This window comes from Hermetia illucens, chromosome 6, assembly GCF_905115235.1.
Source record: "Hermetia illucens chromosome 6, iHerIll2.2.curated.20191125, whole genome shotgun sequence".
Classification (NCBI taxonomy): Eukaryota; Metazoa; Arthropoda; class Insecta; order Diptera; family Stratiomyidae; genus Hermetia; species Hermetia illucens.
Window position 1 is genome coordinate 9,825,349 of NC_051854.1, and position 18,540 is coordinate 9,843,888.

General features: G+C 40.4%; 1 protein-coding gene across 3 annotated transcripts in view; it reads left to right on the forward strand.

The window, feature by feature from the left end:
* Positions 1-18,540, forward strand: part of LOC119659507 (A disintegrin and metalloproteinase with thrombospondin motifs 9) — a 246,084-nt gene that overhangs the window by 196,851 nt on the left and 30,693 nt on the right. For 2 of the 3 annotated variants that reach the window (XM_038067634.1, XM_038067636.1), the window contains exons 12-13: positions 11,466-11,619; positions 17,569-17,762. In XM_038067634.1, the coding sequence (XP_037923562.1) occupies positions 11,466-11,619; positions 17,569-17,762 (348 nt within the window). The remainder of the gene's footprint in view (positions 1-11,465; positions 11,620-17,568; positions 17,763-18,540) is intronic. The other variant, XM_038067635.1, reaches the window with a different exon arrangement.

Here is an 18,540-nt window from a genome sequence, read left to right on the forward strand (position 1 = left end):
ACACAATCCTGAAAGGTTTCTTCGTCTCATAACATTCGTAATTTCAAGCACTTCATTCCTGTTTTTCCGGACCGTATCAAGAATAAAGTATTCAGCGATATAAGTGGCAACATCCCAACTGGTGTTCTTTGTGATCGACGTATCAACGAACATCTCGACCGTCCTGTCGCTCCCTATGGTTCTGAAAATTAGCCGACTATAAAAGACAATGAACGGCGTTGTGCGGTAATGGAGACGAAGATGTTGCGTTGGACTAGTGACATGACACGTTTTGTTCACATCCGAAATGAGGATATCCCTGATCGATATGGGGTTGCACCGATTGTGGCCACTTAATTCGCGCTAACAAGAATTCACTCACATCAACATCGAAGACGGTCCAAATGACGGTGGCTTCATACACTAGATGGGGATTTAAAAGCCTCGCGATTGCATCCAGATCAGATTGCATCCCGTGTGAACGGGACAAAGGTTAAAGAAAAAGAAGGAGAAGTAGCAATATCCCAAGTTCTTCAAAAATCTTCATCAAATCTTAAACTTGGATATTAAGGACAAATAAAACGATCGAATGGAATGACTCTTCTCTGACTCTGCAACTAACTATGTCATTTCACAAATATTATATATCTTCCCCTGCTGTGTGAAATGATATGAACGAAAAGAAGCGGATCATTATGGTCAGATAAATTAAGAAAGAAATGGCCGCGATAAAATGGGAACATTACGATTCATTGTCTTATAGAGGGCATCGAATGAAATGAGACACTCTTCTAAGTTCTTTGATTGATTTAGATTTTGATCGGCGTTGAGGTTTCCAATCTTTCCGCATACGACAAGTTATCTTTGCTGGAGATGACCTCTGGGGAAATTTTCATCTTTACCTACTTTTCCTTTGCCTTTTGATATGATAACTGTCCGTCAACTCAGATACCTTGGACTTCCTTGGACTCGTTTGTTCACCCCCAACCTTGAGATACTGGCTTTCCACCTACAAAATCTTAAGGTCTGATACCAGGAATGACCAGAGCGCTTCTTTGTATTTTAGACGCTTACTGATTCGCTGGAGGATTCCCCTTTTCTTCCTTAGCCTTTTCTTGACACAAGCATTGTCGAAGTAGCAAAGGTAGATTTTTCCTCCTGTGACACATTGTAAAGGACTCCACTAGTTACTACAGAGCTACTGACTATCACCATGTTTCTATAGCTTGGTATCAGTTTTTTCTATGAATCCTGACAAAATTTACTTTGTTTACCTACTCCCCACCCTTTTAGGATATTTAGCTTTGCCCTTGGTACCAAGGCAGATGTCACAATCGAGGAGTTCTTTCTGAGTGAGTTGAGTGAGACTCATCATATTGACCGTATATAATTAATGGCACAATTTTTTATTGACCATGAGGGGACATCCCTTTAGCTAACTTTGTGGAGGGAAGGATCCCTCTCGATCCCACCGGAGACAAACAGATTCCTATTGCAGATAACAGATATCAGTTGGCCCAGCTAAGACTAAGTATCTGAATTTCAAATCAGAGTGTTGATCCCAGGCAAGAATAAAACTTTCAACATTTTTTTTAGTATGCCGCTAAGATATCAGACGCTCTAAAGCCTGGGTTCAATTTTTACTGTCACCCCGTCGATTATCATGAGAGCACTCCCGGCGAATATTTCTTGTTCAACTTATAATCCAAGTAAGACGACTATTTCTTAATATTCTTAGAACCCTTCAGACCTACCGTATATTTTTTAAGATAGGCATCTGGAAACATAGACCTGCAAAACATTGCTTCTTCGGATTAGAAGATATATACTCTATTTATCTTTGTCATCGGACTTGCGCCCTATTTTGATGCACTTTTTTGAATAATTTGGGTTCATAGGTTGATGGAAAAACACATGGACTTTCCCTAGCTTCAAAATTATTGTATTCATTGATATTTTCCAAAGATTAGGAAAGCAATTCAGCCGAAGTATCCTATTAAGTAGCGCCCATATGCCTGAGCTAGGAAAGTCCCTGGTGACCTTCGCTCTACTTTCAACGGGGTGGTAATATCAATCGGAATCAAATGATCGTAAGGATGGCGGAGCGACACACTGCTCTAATACAGAGCCAGGCACAAATCCTGTGGAATGTCGACTGTAGATTAAACCACGAGCTTTATTATCTGCAATGACTAGTGGATATCTTATTTTTGAAATAACAGGAGTGAAGCGCGCTTCAAGGCAGAAAAACGCACCAAAGCGACAAACAAATTTACTGCCACTGAACGTGAGCACTAAATATTTCATCATCGAAATAGTAGGTTGAGAAAGATAGAAGCAAGTTTTTGCGCCACAAAGCAAAAAATATGACACCCCAAGTTTTAAGTTTGGACGGCACGTGGACAGTTCCTCCCCCCAAAAGCAACATTGCCCAAGAAACCGTGATTGTGGGGGAGCCGAACCTTAGGAATGGAAACAAAACTAATCTTTCGAACTTTCGAATGCCAGTCAACATTCTCGCAGTCCCAAAAACTCAATGGGTCGGAAGCGAAATTAACGACTACAAATGAAACACAATCTTTATCAACGACAAAGAGCGAAGAAGCAGAGAATTGTCAGATTTATTACTGACAACACACTCACCTTGAAGATGATTAATGCCTGGTATATATCATGCTATGCTTCCAGAGAGAAGAAACAGGGACCTCCCAACGGCTCGTAACTTTTTCGGTTCGCTCTTTCAGGAAATCAAAATTTTAATGACAGAAAGATGAGCTTACCAAAATACAACATACGTCCAGAAAGTAAGTATGTTGGGCGCTCGGTCTTAAGGGATGGTTTCTCTCTCCTTCAAAATGGCACCGATTGCAGATTAGTATATTAAAAATCCTTGACCCAGGATCATCTTTTGCGCAAAGTGCGCCGTCATCCGGTATATCGTTGTGAAAGGAAAATGCGAAATGAGATTTCTAATGTGGTTAAAACTGTTTATAGGGCTACACCTTGAAACTAAAAAACAATCTCAACGGTAGCGTCACATCCAAGAAAACTACACACAGGAGATTTGTTTCTCGGGGCAATGTTTAAATTTGTCTGATGGAAGAAAAACATTGCTTATGTTCGACATTCCTCGATCACTTGCGGGTGAAAAAAATTCGCGCATTTACTTTGGCGTAAGTGTCGTGTATGTGATCTAGGTCATTAGTGTGTGAACACGTGGCAGCATGTGCTACAACCATTCAAGCAAGCGACTAACTGCCACATAAATATATAAACGGCAAAGGCCACCCTCTGGAAACATGATTGGCTCATCCTGTGGACAGTCTCCTTGATCGTCTCCGATAAAAAAAAATCAAAACTGTAATGTGAGCCAAAAAAATCATGTATTCGTGTTCTGTGTCGAGACCATAAAGGCATAATTTGGATTGAATATTTAATTCAGGGGGATATCGCCAATGCGGAAATATACTGCAAAATCTTAAAAGAAATTGAAAAGAGGCGAAATATGCAACAAATGGAGCTCACTCGTTCCACAGAAATTCCGTGGTGTTCACATCCCCAATTCGACGAAGTAACTCCTGCACTCGTTTTGATAGGGCACTTTAAATTACCTTCCCCTGATTTTGCGTCTCAAGATTACCATTTCTTCACTTCCTGAAGGTGCACTTGGGTGAAAAAATGTTCCAATGAAGAAAGGAATGAAGGAGAAAGTGGAAAAATGAGCAGTGGAGCTGGCGGAAAAGTTTTTCCACGAAGGATGCCATCTAGGCAAGTGGTAACTGATAGACGGACAAGAGTAAGAATCAGAAAAGAGGAACTTAAGCGATACGCTAAGAAAACCTACCTACGAAGCCAATGAAAATTCAATAATAAAAGAATTGTATCACTTGGCGAAAGCATAAACAGAAATCAGATACGAGCATTTAGTCTCCGAAACAAACGAAATAACGCTAATAGTAAGGACGAGTATTATAATGCTATTAGTGGCGTCGCCGAAGTGACGTCAGTTCAGTACTTTGGAAAATCTTTAATAATGGAAGCATCACGGACTGAAAAACAAATGTTCCCAGACAAAAAAAAACAAATGTTCCAAGCGATCTTATTGGATACCATGTGGACACAATCCCAAATTATATCGAAGCATACTAAGCCCTATATACGGCAACCACGTAATCTCCTACATGTGAGTTCTTAGAAGCTAGTGGACTTGAGCTCTCCACTTGAATGTACATATAAATGTATCGTAAAAACATGGATGGACAACGATCGTTTGACACAGTAGAGATTTGAAAACCTCTCAACTCCAAACAAACCAACCTAAGGATCGAGAGACGTGGTCGACCCGAACCACCGGAGACGACTAAAACACCAACTGATGCAAGTGCTAAAAAGTCCAGTATGTGAAGAATATATGGTTGACAGATCCTTTTGATCCTCAACAATCAGGCTTACTACTACGATTGGTCATTGCCATCATTTTCCCTGAATTTTTATATAGAGAAACAAAAAGGATGCCAAAAAAGTATTGGAAAATACTATCATGGATACACAAGTATTATAGATAAGTAAAATAGAAATTATCCTGTCCACTAAATTCATTAATTTTGCTAAATTGCACCTTAGTTTGGCCTCATTAGACCGGCCGTGTGGCTTATATTGCTATTCTATCACTTAACATATTCATTAAAAAGCAGCTGCTCGTACTACCTGAACGCAAGCTTCGTTGATATGGTTAAAACAATAAAAATAGAAACATTGTCATACCTGTCAGAAGCCCTTCGGTCCCGAGTTTTTTTCACAATTGATAGTAGTGATCAGATAATTCATTATACATATAGATGACCCACCTTGACCTGAAATTTGTCAAAAACAAGAGAAATTAATATAAATTTCCGTCAATCAATCTTTCAATTTACAACAATGTAAGCTATTATACTTAAATATTATCTTACACCATTCATGAGACATGATCTTAATTTACTGACATGCAAACGCTTAATCAAAACAACATTTGTAGTTGTTTTACGACTTTTATGATTTCCGTAATAAAATCTTAATGACATTTATATTGAAGGTTCACTTGAGAGGGCAAGGAAAGAAGTTTTGATCAGTGAAAAGATATGAAAAAATTAGAATAAAACTATCTTCTCTGAGAAGAAAATTAAGATGGTTTTCTTTAGTAGAATTTGATGAACACCAATTACATCAATACTTACAAACTATATTCAAGGGGTGAACGCATAAGTCGCACAATAAACAAAGTTGTTAGGAATTAAACGCCAACTTTGTATACAAGCGTCCACCATATGCTTAGTGATGTGTTGAACCATCTTTTATTCGCTTTACGCAGGGTAATTAAAATTTAAATCAACCAACTTTAAATCTTGCTTAAACCACTGAGCTGGACTACAGTATGAATTCTGATTGTGTAGATGTCTTTCATTTTAACCCTGCTATGGTTTAGAATCAGTGGGAATTTTAGAGAATGATTTTAAAATATGAATCTTTTAAACAATTAGAGAATTAGCACTAAAGAATTACATATAAATAATATAATCGACCATATTTTATCAATCAAAAGTGATCATCAAAATATAATTAACAGCCTAAGAATATATAATTTATAAATAAACCTTTTAAAAATATAAAACAATTCATTTGGTATATAATATGATATAATTTGATTATTATAAAGTAAACATATTTTACTTCTCATTCTATTTATTTATGATGTTTGTTAGAACAAATGAATGCGTTATATTTATAAACTATATTATTTTTATCTATAATCACTGCTATTACACGTCACTCTAACAAAAAAAGATTAATTCAAAAAAATATAATAGCTGAAACAATACAGGATAAATAAATTAAAATAATAATTCTATAAACAAAAAAGATAATATATTTGAAAAAAATAGTATAACATATATAATAATAGAATGTAATCAATTAATACTGATGATTATTGATTATTATTAATAATATTACTAAAGAATATATTAATTTATTTATCCTTGAGATATTTTTTTGAATCCCATTTTTTCGGTATGATTATTAATTCATTATGAATTAATATCAATATTAATAAGTATTTTTATCATTTTAACAAACTTAAAGAAAATACAAGTAAAACTTTTCCATCTACAAAAGGTTTAATGCTAACCCCATAAAATTATTTTATGCCCACAAAACTATAAAATCCAATAATACAAGAGTATAATATGGCTCCATCATAAATTATATTCATTCTCTGACATCACATTGTACAAATTTGTACTTAGTGGCGCTACTCAAACTCTCTATTACGTTCTTTTGCTACCATTCTAAGTCAATTGAAGTTGACACTTGAACGATTATTATCACTTACTCTAAACTAAACGCATGGTATATCAACGCATGTTGCGATTAGGGAAGTGTAGACGTACGTACACTTCTTAGGCTCATATGCAAGCATAAATATTCATGTTTCGTAATAATTGAGCCTTCATAGGGCCAATTATTGCTGTTGGCCAAAGATAGGTTTTAATTGTAGTTGGAGTATATGGTTCTATTTCTGGATTGCTGATAATATCAGTCTTTTGTTTCTGTCATAAGAAAGTCAATAATTACTTCAAGTCAAATGGGGGGCCTCCAACTTCAAGTGTCTTTGAAAACATACTTCATGTCGCGTCACTCTATAATCAAAATGATCGGAGTTAATTTTATTTTTGGTTTGGAACTTTTCATGAAAAAATATGTGTTTCCCGTTGTTGCTGCTTTGTGGAGAAATTTTAGCCTCCTCCAACATTGTCCTCTGTTTTGCCACATCCGAGATGCACTATTTTGCTTTACCCTTCTTTGGCGTACAAAAAGGACAGCTTCCTCATAGCCGTGCTAATTGCAATCATCTGGGTTTTTTTCTTCAATTACAAGAGTGGATTTGATGAGCCTCTTAGGAATCGTCAATCAAGGGCTCAGCACGATTCTGAAATCGTCAAATCTATCTATCCTAGAGTGTGACATCATTCGATACCCACTTAAAAAGCTTACGTCGCCCAATCTGTCTTCCACGGATTTCAAAATGAAGTGACTGGAGATAATTCCATTCAATGCGCCTCTGCTCCGAGAGTACGATATCGTTTGATACCAACTTCATTCCGGTCACTATGCCGACCACATTGAAGAAAATCATCACCCAATTTGAAGATCTGCAGTTCGGTCCTTACTAGACATTGTAATAGTCCAAGCACTAGCTTTCCCGGAAAAAACTCTTGATTCTTTGACGAGGTGTATGCAACAATGAATCTGACGTTTTTTAATGCAGCAAATCTTCTATTTTTTAGAGAAAAATGCTGTGCATTACACATCCCCTTCACGAGCGTTTATAGCTAACACTTGTAATGTGATGGTCTCAAGCCGGAAGGAGTGCGGACCGCCCGCTTCTTGTTAACACCAAAAGCTAACAGAAGCTTCGGGAACATCGATAGTCAGAGGAGTACCACTTATAAACTCTCCTGCTCTGCTACCTGGCAACATCCACACTCCAGGTGGTCGCGTTGAGGGCGTTCTGAATATCAAGTTATTGTAGTTATTCCTGAACCTAAACATTATTTTATTCCTCCTCTGGAAACCAGAGAAATCACTTGTGTTACAATGGCAGGACGATTACTCTAGTGGCACACACTCTCCCACATCGTTCAGAAAGGAGCAACACCGCCACTCATTCGCATAAGTTTGGCCTTAATATTTTATGATAAACAATTGCCGACTAAAAGCAAAACTTGAGACCTTGTGATGATAAAGTCCTGGCAGTTGAAAGCAGCTACCTCTTGAGCTGTTCGCGCGGTTACTTCGTAACCTGATTTTTTTGTATCATCTTACAAGATGCATCCATTGACTTCTATAGTCTTGGCTGCAAATGAGGGCTCACCAGTCGAACCGTCTTAGCTGTAGTTGGGGTTGTCAAGATGAGAGCGTCAGAGGACCGCTACCATTTTGGATTACCCGAAACCACAGAATCCCCAGCTCTTTTTTCCGGACTTGATTCCAACTGAAAATTGTAGTTTGCCATGAAGCAATTTACTCAGTAGCGGTTCGCTCGAACGCGCTGTTTTGGCTGGGGACAATTTACTGCCTGGCAGAAAATGCTTACTTGTAACTACGGATTGGAGTCTTAACAAGTATTACCGGTTAGAGTCTAGTGTCAGAAGTACTGACTAACTTCGACTGGACGCTTAAGGGCGGGTTCCCAATTGTTTGTCTATCTCCCGTTCACTCATCGTGAAATATAGGGCATCCATGGAGTAAGACTGTGCTCCACATCTAATGCTGTACAAATGTACTCCAGCAAGACGAGCACAATCATTCCGACGACTGAGATTCGAACTCAGGACAACTAGATCGAGAGGCCAACGCTTGGAAGTTGGATCGACACTGCTACTACTATGAACAACCTTTGGTAGACACACTGTGGAAATTATCACTTAATTTTCCCAGTCATCTTTCTTGTACCTTCCCAAGTCATCTTCCTTGTACCCTCAATAGTAAATTTGAAAGGATGCAAAGCTGGATCATCCTTTCAAACCTACTAAAAACTTATTTTCTTCCTATTGTCCACATCATTGGCTTACATTTGCAGTAGGAATCTTTAAGCAGATGCTGTAATACCAAACGAGTAGAACTACTGGGTAACGATTTCACAGCCCTAATCCTAAAAACTCCACGAAACGAAGTCCTTTCTACTCCTCATGATGAAATGGCATCCAGTATCAGTATCAATGGCTTTCAATCTAAAGGAATTTTGGTCTTCTGATCGCTGTGGGTAAACTACATACAATGTTTTTCATCCCACCTAACCATAACAAATCGAAGTTCGAATGGAAAAAAAGGGCCGCAAATCTAGTCATTGCAAGAACTCATGCAACCCAGCGGTGCAAAATCGTTAAGAATGGTCACTAATTTTCAGCATTCATTAGTAAGAATACATTTTCTCCGAAAATGCACACAGTAGAGTTGCGTTGCGAGGAGCATCTCATTAAATTCAACCGAACCTGCCATGTATCTTTTGTTTGTTGCACATCCCGTTCTTTTCACCCCTCCTCTGGGGACCCACAGGGCTCTATTCTGCCTCATTTATTATTTTTAGTTTTTATTAGCGACCTTCCCCTTCTTTACTTATCCCCGTTTGCTCTGCGCCGGCAACCTTAAGCTTTTTCGGCAATATTATCTGCTATGGGCTGTGTCACTCTACAACCAAATCAAGATACTCTGGTTCACTGGTCCTCTGATAATGGTTTAGCGCTAAACGTCAGAAGGTGTCACCCTCTGTCTTATACGTTCAAGTCTTCATCCACTTCCTTCTCCTACTTTCTTGACGAATACTCCTTATCAAATCCCAACTATTCTCAAGACCTAGGAGCCACTTTCGAAGTCACCAATCGAGTTACAAAATTGTCGAACATTATACTTCGTTCCCCTAATTTTCACTCCATCCAACCCTTTTTAACTTTCTTCACCTCCCTCGTGACAAATAGTCTCGAGTACTGTTTCCTGATCTAATCACCGTCCCGTAACTGTGATTATCTTGTCTTTGAAAGGTGCGGAGTAAATTCCCCTGTTCCTTCTTCCTTAAAAAAAAACTTTCCTGGTGCGGACTTTTCCGAATCCTAACCTTGCAAAAGCAATAATAATGCTCACTCGCCAGGTTCTACTAATTACTATTAATGGCTGAAGAAAGCATCAGAGAGGCTCGGCATGTAATAATACTCGGAATTGCCCCAGGCCAAGGAGTACGCTCAAAAGACTCAAGAACGACTTTAAACGATTTGGCATACCCAAGTGCGGTTGGTTTGAATGCCGATCTGATCACTCTAAGGAGAGAAGGGTACCGTCACGATGGGCGGTCTCCTACCTATTTTTAAGGTTTTGTTTGTAAAACAAAACCTTATTAAAATCGGTTTACTGTCTGTCTGTCTGTCCGTCTGTCTGTCTGTCTGTCTGTCTGTCTGTCTGTCTGTCCGTCACACGCATTTTTCTCAGAGACGGTTGTAGCGATTGGCACCAAATTCGGTAGAAAGGTGGGAACTGCGAACGCTCACGCATATAGTGAGTTACATCCTTTTACGTCGAATTTAAGGGGGGGTCCTCATACATGCAAAGGGAGGGTGTAAATTTTTTTTTCATCAAATATAGCCATGTGGGGTATCAAATTAAAGGTCTCAGTTAGTACTTTTCGAAGCCAGTCTTAGTTTTGACATTTGTTGAAAAGGTGGGGGGTGCGGGGGGTTGAAAGTGGTCATTTCTTTAACGAACCCATTCTCAGAAACTACCCAACCGAAAAATTTGAAAGAAATCAGGGGGCTGTCACTATATGGTCCCTAGGCTCCGAAATACCCTCCATACCGATACCTGTTCAAATAAAGTTAATAATAGTACATTACTATAATTTTTAGTAATTGACAGGAAAACCCCCCTTAAGTTCACCCTAGAATCACAAAATTTTGCAACAATATAGGCTACAGCATAGAGCATGATCCTGCCAAATTTCGTGAAAATCGCACTATTACTAACAAAGTAATACTAAGTCAAAGCTGCAAATTCGAGACTGTGAATGTCAATATCACTTGAAAGTGGCTATTTTCACATAATATATGCATATTTTACGTGCTACATGCTAATGGGACAAATGCACACCCAAATCTCTTTATAAAAGAAATAAACAAAACCTTTCATACCTGAAGCGTCTAGCTTCCGGTTTCCCGACTTGTTTCCATTCTTGTTTGGATTTTCAGACTCCGAAAAGCTGAATAGGAATGAAAACCTACGAGACGCTGATTGTATATGGACTTTCGTTGACTCCGTTGCAGATTATAGGACATTCGTATAGTCTCTTTCTTCGCATGGGTTTTACTTTCCTGTTTTGATTTTCGATGAAACTATGCATCGATTTCATTATCATCACACTTAATTCTGTGCGAGTGATATCCCTTCAGCAATAGAGCAAGACAAAGAGGAACAGAAACATTCATGACGAACCGAAGTTCAAACTTGGGGTAACAAGGTCGAAAGGTTGACGCTCCACGAACTCGACCATCGCACCGTCAATTATGGGTGGATGTTTCAGTAATAATAACGCTTTCAAATGCTTTTCCAAAAGTGTAGGAAAAGCTTCTACTGACCCCTTTTTTACAGGAAATATTTTACGAGACCAATGAAGAAGAAATTTTCTAGAAAAAACAATCGCACGAGTTGTCACCAGCTCCTGCATAGAAATAAAAAGACGACAATATATGAAAATTATCCTTGCCCCGTGCACTAGATTGAATCAGGCTCCAAATCTTCATATTTCCAGCCTGCACATAACTACAGCATAAACAAATTATCTAACCCAATATCTATTATTCCACATCTAACCGCTAATTTTAAATTTATGAATACAATTTTTATATTCTACTTATTTGTATCTATCTCTTTATGTTTTCATATTTCACCTGATATTACCACAGAAAAGATGAAATCGATTGTATGAAAGATACACCACAACATCCTATAAAAAGTCGAAATAAGAAGCTGCCCGGTGAGATGTATACATTAAATGAACAATGCGAATTGATACACGGGAGTGGTTCACAGTATTGTGAGCTTTATCTAGCGAATGAGGTTAGTATTGCATATTTTTATTGATTTTGCTTTGCCTTGCTTATGCATTTTGTGGTTTGAAATAGAAAGGGAAATTTGCAGTGTAACTATTTACAATGTTAGCAAACATGCATCCTTCAACTCATGGAGCTACTTGTAATCCAAGCTTTGTTTTTTTTTAATTCTTTTATTTTTTTATTATTTATTAAATTTCCAAAAAAAAATTTTCTATTTATCTTCACCAATTAATAATAATCGTAAAGAGAAGTCATATATAACCAACTGGATGAATCTCAACTTGAGAAGCTAATCAAGTCGCTGAACAAGCGTGGCAGTCCTCAAAATATTTCCGACCCAATTAATTTATCTGAAGGTTGCTGAAAAGTTTGTGATGAATTTTGAATTCGTTTAGTAAACAAAAGACATCCAAAATGTCCAAAATTGTTTCACTCTTTTAATGGAGTCACAAAAAAGACCATTTGCTCCACTGAAATCGCAGACACTGGTCCAAACCATTCTGGCTCGAATTACAGTAGAAGATACTTTGGAGGATAAATGGAGAAAGAGAGAATAAATATCACCGAAAAACTCTCTTATGCCGGAAAGCAAACCTGATAGCTCCAATATACTCAAATTAAAGAGGCTGAGAAATGTTCACCGAGAGATGTACTGTCTTTGAACATCCAATGAAAAAGAAGGAAAATAGACTACCAAAGGCTGCAGGTGCCACACTTGTCTATACGCAATCATTAAGGAAGGAAGAATAAAGGAAAACACTACCCAATTTTATTTTCTTTCCGCGAAATAACGAACATGCAAGACCATTAACAAAATGTAGTCGGGAAAACCTATCTGAGATTTCCTCGATACATGACACTTAGAGATAGGGGAAGGAGATACCTAGCCAACGTCGAAACATCCCCCACTAAACCCTATTTATAATTACATTAAAGCCAGCTACGCATCCAATGACAAAACCAACAATGTTACTATAATAAGATTTAGGTAGCACCAGTTAAAGAAAAGCGTGCACCAGACAAGGGCTGATAATAAGCTGGAAGAATCTAAGTTTTCTGAAGTCCTAGTAGCATGACAAGTGCAAATGCCAAACACCAAGAATTCTCAAAAAAAGAAGACATATTAAGGAAAACCGACAACTCCTTTGCTGGTTATATCACCCAGTGAACTCCGAGGATGGTTTATGAAATATATTGCAGCTCCTCTCCAGGACTTCCGAAAAGCTTGGACTCCTCTACTGTTCTATGCTACGTAATTCTAGGGTGACCCACTTGTGGTGCATTCTGAGATAGTAACTTATATTGCAAAACTTTCAAGTAATAGTAGAGATCCCATTCCATATGCTACCCCCATATAACAACACAGAAGGGACATTAGCACGGAAGAGGCTTAATTCGATGTTGGTGCTAAGATAGTTGCATTTAGAAATTTTGGCCAAAGTAGCGAAGGCGGATCTTGTACTGTTAATCAGTACCTTCGGTGTTTTCCACATTTATGCAGATAGGAAAATTGCGATTTGAAGCCCTTCACGCCCACAAGACAAAGCAGAACTGAGCACGTCACTAATAACGAGAAAGAATAATATCGTTGACATGAAGCCACCTTAGCGGACCCTACTTTCGCCAACTTCCACTGAGATTTTACTTCGGCACAGCACGTAGACCCATAGCAACAATATAGACCCCCCCGGGAAAGTAAAGATCCAATAAGAACATCATCTATCCCAATAAAATAGATACCATCACTGCCAGTGGTCACTTTTAATGGATGGAGGTGGAAATCTTACAAAGATACTACCGCGCCAGGTAGCAGCAGCGTGTGGGATTCTCATCCACTCCCCGTGGAACCGCCGCAAAGCATTACTGCGCGTGGTGGACTACGCTTTGAGCGACCACACCTTTCGTTCTTCGCGTCCTCCTTCCGCAGTTCGCTTTTCCAAGTTCCTCCTGTATACTTTTAATGGCGGAGTCCACCGTACAGTACGGAGTCCCCACGGTTGGTAATCCAGACCGCCTCCGTCTTTTGTTCTGCATGGTTAAGCTGAACCACCTCCAGCCACGCTTCTATGGTGCTAATGATTTCGTTAGCGTACACTTCAACGTCTTCAAGTTGTTTCGCGAAGACAACCACAGCTAGATCATCTGCAAAACCGATTACTGTGGCTTCCCTTGGCACGGGAAGGACAAGCACACTCCACAGAAGAAGATCAAACACAGAGCCTTGTGGTACTCCTGCAATGACGCTCTACTGCTTGGATCCCGTGTCGTACCAAAGTGTCCTCTCCGAAAGGTAACTGTCAAGGAGCTTAGTCAAATAACTAGGAACACCCGTTTGAACCAGTGAGCTCTTTACACTCCGAAGTAGCGGAATTGAACGCATTTCTGATGTTCAACGTCACGTTTCTAGACGACATAGCGTCCCGAACTAGCTTCAAAACAAAGTCTACGGTGTCGATCGTTGAGTGGGCTTGTCGCTCCGATAGTTCATCCTTATATTCAATGATAGTGAGCAGTCTATTGTAGGGTAGGTAGGTAGGTATCAGTGGCCGCTCCGAGGAGCCCAATTAGCGCTTTGGTGCGCCGTTTTGATGCACCACAAACTCCTAAGACTGTGAGTGTTGTTATGAGAGCAGGGAAGCAGAGTCCAGTCGGCTCGGATCTTCTATTGTAGATGGCCCTTTCCAGCATCGTTCCTACCGTGTCGATAAGGCAAATCGGGCGGTATGATGATGGGTGTCCTAGGTGCTTACTCGGTTTCGGAAGAAAAACTAGTTTTCACCCATACTTGCCGTTTCTCGTCGAAGTCCGGTCTTCCTCTAGATCGTTGGCAGATCCTTCTAGCTCGAAAACATGCATCCCCTAACACCGCAATCTCTCATTCCACCAATAGTTTGAGCGCCTTTTTGCGAGAACTCGTCGCTTCGGCATAGCAGCGTTGCATGCTCTCGTTATGCGTCCTATCATTTGCTCTACCTTTTCTGTAGCGGCACCATCGGGATTGTGGCCTCCCAATAGCATCTCTATCAATGTGTCCTCTTCAAACTTTTTCATGGACAAGTCCTGGTTTCCAGTTCCGCGGGAACGTACATCACCACGCAGCCCGTATTCGATCTGGAGAAAAATTGCCTGGTTGTCGCTATGAGTATAATGCTCACTGACAAACCATGCCATTCTCCTCACATACGTCAGATCGACTATTGAGCCCGACCCTGTCCCACGAAAAGTGGAAACATTTCCCGTATTTGCAAGCACCAAGTCTAGCTCCGCGATAGCCTCGAGTAGGATACGGGCCCTGGCGTTGGTAGTGCGACTGCCCCAATCCACCGTCCACGGGTTAAAATCACCCGCTGTGATCTTGAGGTTTCGATTTCTTACATATAAGATTAGCATACCTAGCATTCCTTCGAATTCTGCTATCGTCAAGCTTGGTGGAGCATAGCAGCTATTTTTGCCCTGACGAATACAACTTCTGGAAACTCTATCACTTCTTGAATAGCTTGATTTCCACACCCCCATATTGCCGCCTTGCCAGTTACATCTGCAATCCAGTTACCGCTCTTATTATTGCAATAAGGCTGGCTGATTATCGCAGCTTCGATTCCCTTCTCATAGATGGTCTGCGAGAGAAGATCTTGCACTGCCTCACAGTGGTTGAGGTTGATTTGTATCAACCTCATTTCTCTCTCTCTCCTAAACTCCCGACATCTGCTGCTGGCTGTATCGCGCCGACAGTGGACTCCCTTTTCCCCTTGCAGAGCATACATTGAGGCTCAGCCTTGCACTTCCTGAACATATAACCTTCTCTCCCACATTTTCTACCACTTTTTGACCTGTCACAGACACCGGTGCATTTCGCCGCTATATGTCCAAATTCGAGGCATCGAAAGCAGCGATTAAGGGTCACCTATTCCCTAAGTCAGCAAACGACCCAACCTATTTTTACTGTACCAGCCGCCAGCAGGTTGAACGCTGCTTCCCCCCGATTGCGCAATCTTGCAAGCCAAGTGGTCCAAACTGCTTTTCTAAGGTGTCGCCGATATCCTCCTCGGTCGTGATTTCATCAATGTCCTTACATTGTATAACAATCTCCTGCTTTCTGGCCCGTACGTACTCCTAAAGACTTCTCTACCTTGGCGTTTTGCCGGGAGACTTCTTCAGCTCCAACATCAAATCTCCTTTCTGGGAGCCTCTGATTCGGGCTGACGTTTTCTCCGAAGTCCATCAGCTCATGATCGGTTTCGACCTTCCTGAGGATATTGGCATAAGTCATATCACCTTTTTTGGAGATGATAACTAACTCGAGGCGTAACCTTCTTTTATGTATAGCATTTTTCTTTCCACGAACCTTGGACCATGCTGCCTTGGTTCCTTTTTGTGGCTTTACCTACCTTGGATCGATTGGAGCCGGCGCCGCAGTGTCAAGGATTTTGGTAACTTTGCTTACCTTCCCCTTTGCCGGTGAGAGGCCTCTTTGGCTTTTCGCGTCCTGCGAGGATCCGAAAAAATCGTTCGCTCCCTCTCTACTCCTCTTTTCAAGCTTACCGCTCTTTGGATTTTGAGGGGGTTTTGTTGCCTGGGTGATGTTTGGTTTCTTCGAGGCATTTTTTTCGTCCTTGGCACTACTGTACAGTACTCGCATGGCTCGGACCATTTTTTTAATGGCCTGGTGCACATTGTGTTTGTCCTTTATGAATTCGGACAGCTCTTTTATTTTTCCTCCGAGTAGGGCAAACGATGATTCGTCCGTATTCTGACACTACTGCTCTGCTTGGTTTTCCTACTGAGCACTTCCGTATTTATTAGCCTTGCCGGAGCCTCCCTAATTTCCTTCCTTCAGCAACGTTGATTTCGGAGGAGATCGTAGGATCGCCCTAAAGGGATCAAACATACGACATGTTCCGACCAGGTGTAGTCCCCCCACTATGGGCTAATTAATGACTTGTTTGTGGGACATCTTTCAGCGTATTTTGAACAGGCGTTCTCAGGAGTGATGTACTCCCTTTAAATGCCTCTTTCTCCAGGCTGCTTGTAATATTCGATGCAGCGGTGGCCAAGTAATACACCACCGAAGCACTGCAGTCGAGGGATATCGACGGCCGAGAGCCTGCCTGTCCACTCCCAAAAGCGGCCGGTACTGGGGTTCCGATTCCGGCAGTGACTTGCCCAGAACAATATGGATGAAGTGGCGTTCCCCAAATGACGTTCTCATAATCGACAGAACCGTCTCAAATTCAAAATGTTCCACAGTGCTGTCCGTCATGTCACAACCGCGCTGATAACCCCCCCCCCCCTTTCCAAAATTGGTCTGAACATCGAAGTCGATGGGAGACGACCAAAAGGACGGACGAAACAACGACGGCTTGATATGCTATATAGTGATTTGAGAGAATTTCTACTCCATACAGATCGGGCACATGACCGAATAAAGTAATACTACTGACCCCGACAAACCGACCTGGCCTCTGAACTGGACAAAGGTTGTAGACGAACGGGATCTACAGATCTAGGGATCAAATCTTAGTCTATCGAATATTTTACAAACCACGACACTGAATGATTCAACTGGGCTTGGTACAGGGGAAAAATCGATTTTCATTTCAAAGGAAGCGACTATAAAAAATCACTAACCTAAGCGTTTGTAAGGGAAGCTAAGCTGGCTTTCTAGGACCGCCTGGATATACGCCGAAGAAGAGATATCCCAAAAGCCTGTAGCACAAATCTTCATCTCTCGTATTCAGACGCCATCTTATTCAGTTAAACATAAAAGTTTCATCAGATAATGATTACAATTATTTTCTAAGATAAGAGTAACTACTTACTAAAAGAAGTGAAGTGAAAGAAACTCTGCAATCAAATTACCAAATAACACAACTAATCACATCATTGAGCACTCATTTGTACATATAACAAAACGCTGTCATTATGAAAATCTCGGCTCTATTCATCCTCTTAGATTTTCTTTCAGAAAGAGTGCGGACGCCTTTGGTGTTTTGAAAAAGATAGTCAAAATAACTGCCGATCCAGTAATTTACCATGGGCCGATGGTACACCTTGTGATGGTGACAGACGTTGGTGCCAGAAAGGAGTTTGTGTAGACAAATCTGCGAATATTAGTAAAATAAACGGAGGATGGGGAAAATGGAGTCCGTAAGTATTATAAAATAATATATAATTTCTTGGTGGAAACATTTTTTTTGGATAAGAGATATAAATCTATGACGCTTTTTTGAGACGGTTGGCGTTTCAGCACCTGCTACCCCACTTCCCGTCAATAATGCTTCTACCCTTCCAATTCCAATTTGACTTCGCATTTTCCAACTGGCATTTAAATTTTTTTGGCCAACCATTGATGAAGGAATCCATTACCATCAAAATTGCTTTTACCGTTCGTTAAAGTCTTGAGTAGTGGGCTCTAAATTACCCGATCGACTCAGGGAACTGATTGAACAGAAGCTATCCTGTAGGGCATTGGTTTCAGGGATTTCTCTGGATATGATAATAAGACCCCGGGAGTAGGCGCTTATTTTTAGAGGTCCTAGCTTGCCTAAATTCATCATCTGTAAGCCAATACGCCACACAGGGTTCACTAAAACAAAAGGCTTCCTTGTTCAAAATTCTACCCTAACATACCTTGTCTACTACTTGGAGGATCATCAAGCTAACTGATCTTCATCTCCATCTCCACTTTCCCAGCACCCTTCTCTACTTTAAGTCTATTTTTATTGGCATTTTCACCTTATCCCCCTTTCCCTTCTTTTAATCCCTGTCCTGAAAAAGAGAGAGAAAAAAAGATAAGTGGAAAGTGGAGAAGAAGGGTGGGAAAGAAAGAAGAACAGAGAGGAAAGGTGTAAAAAAAGCACTTTTTTCCTCTGTTCTTTTTTCTTGCCCAACCACTCTACTCCACTTCCCACTCATCTGCTGAGCT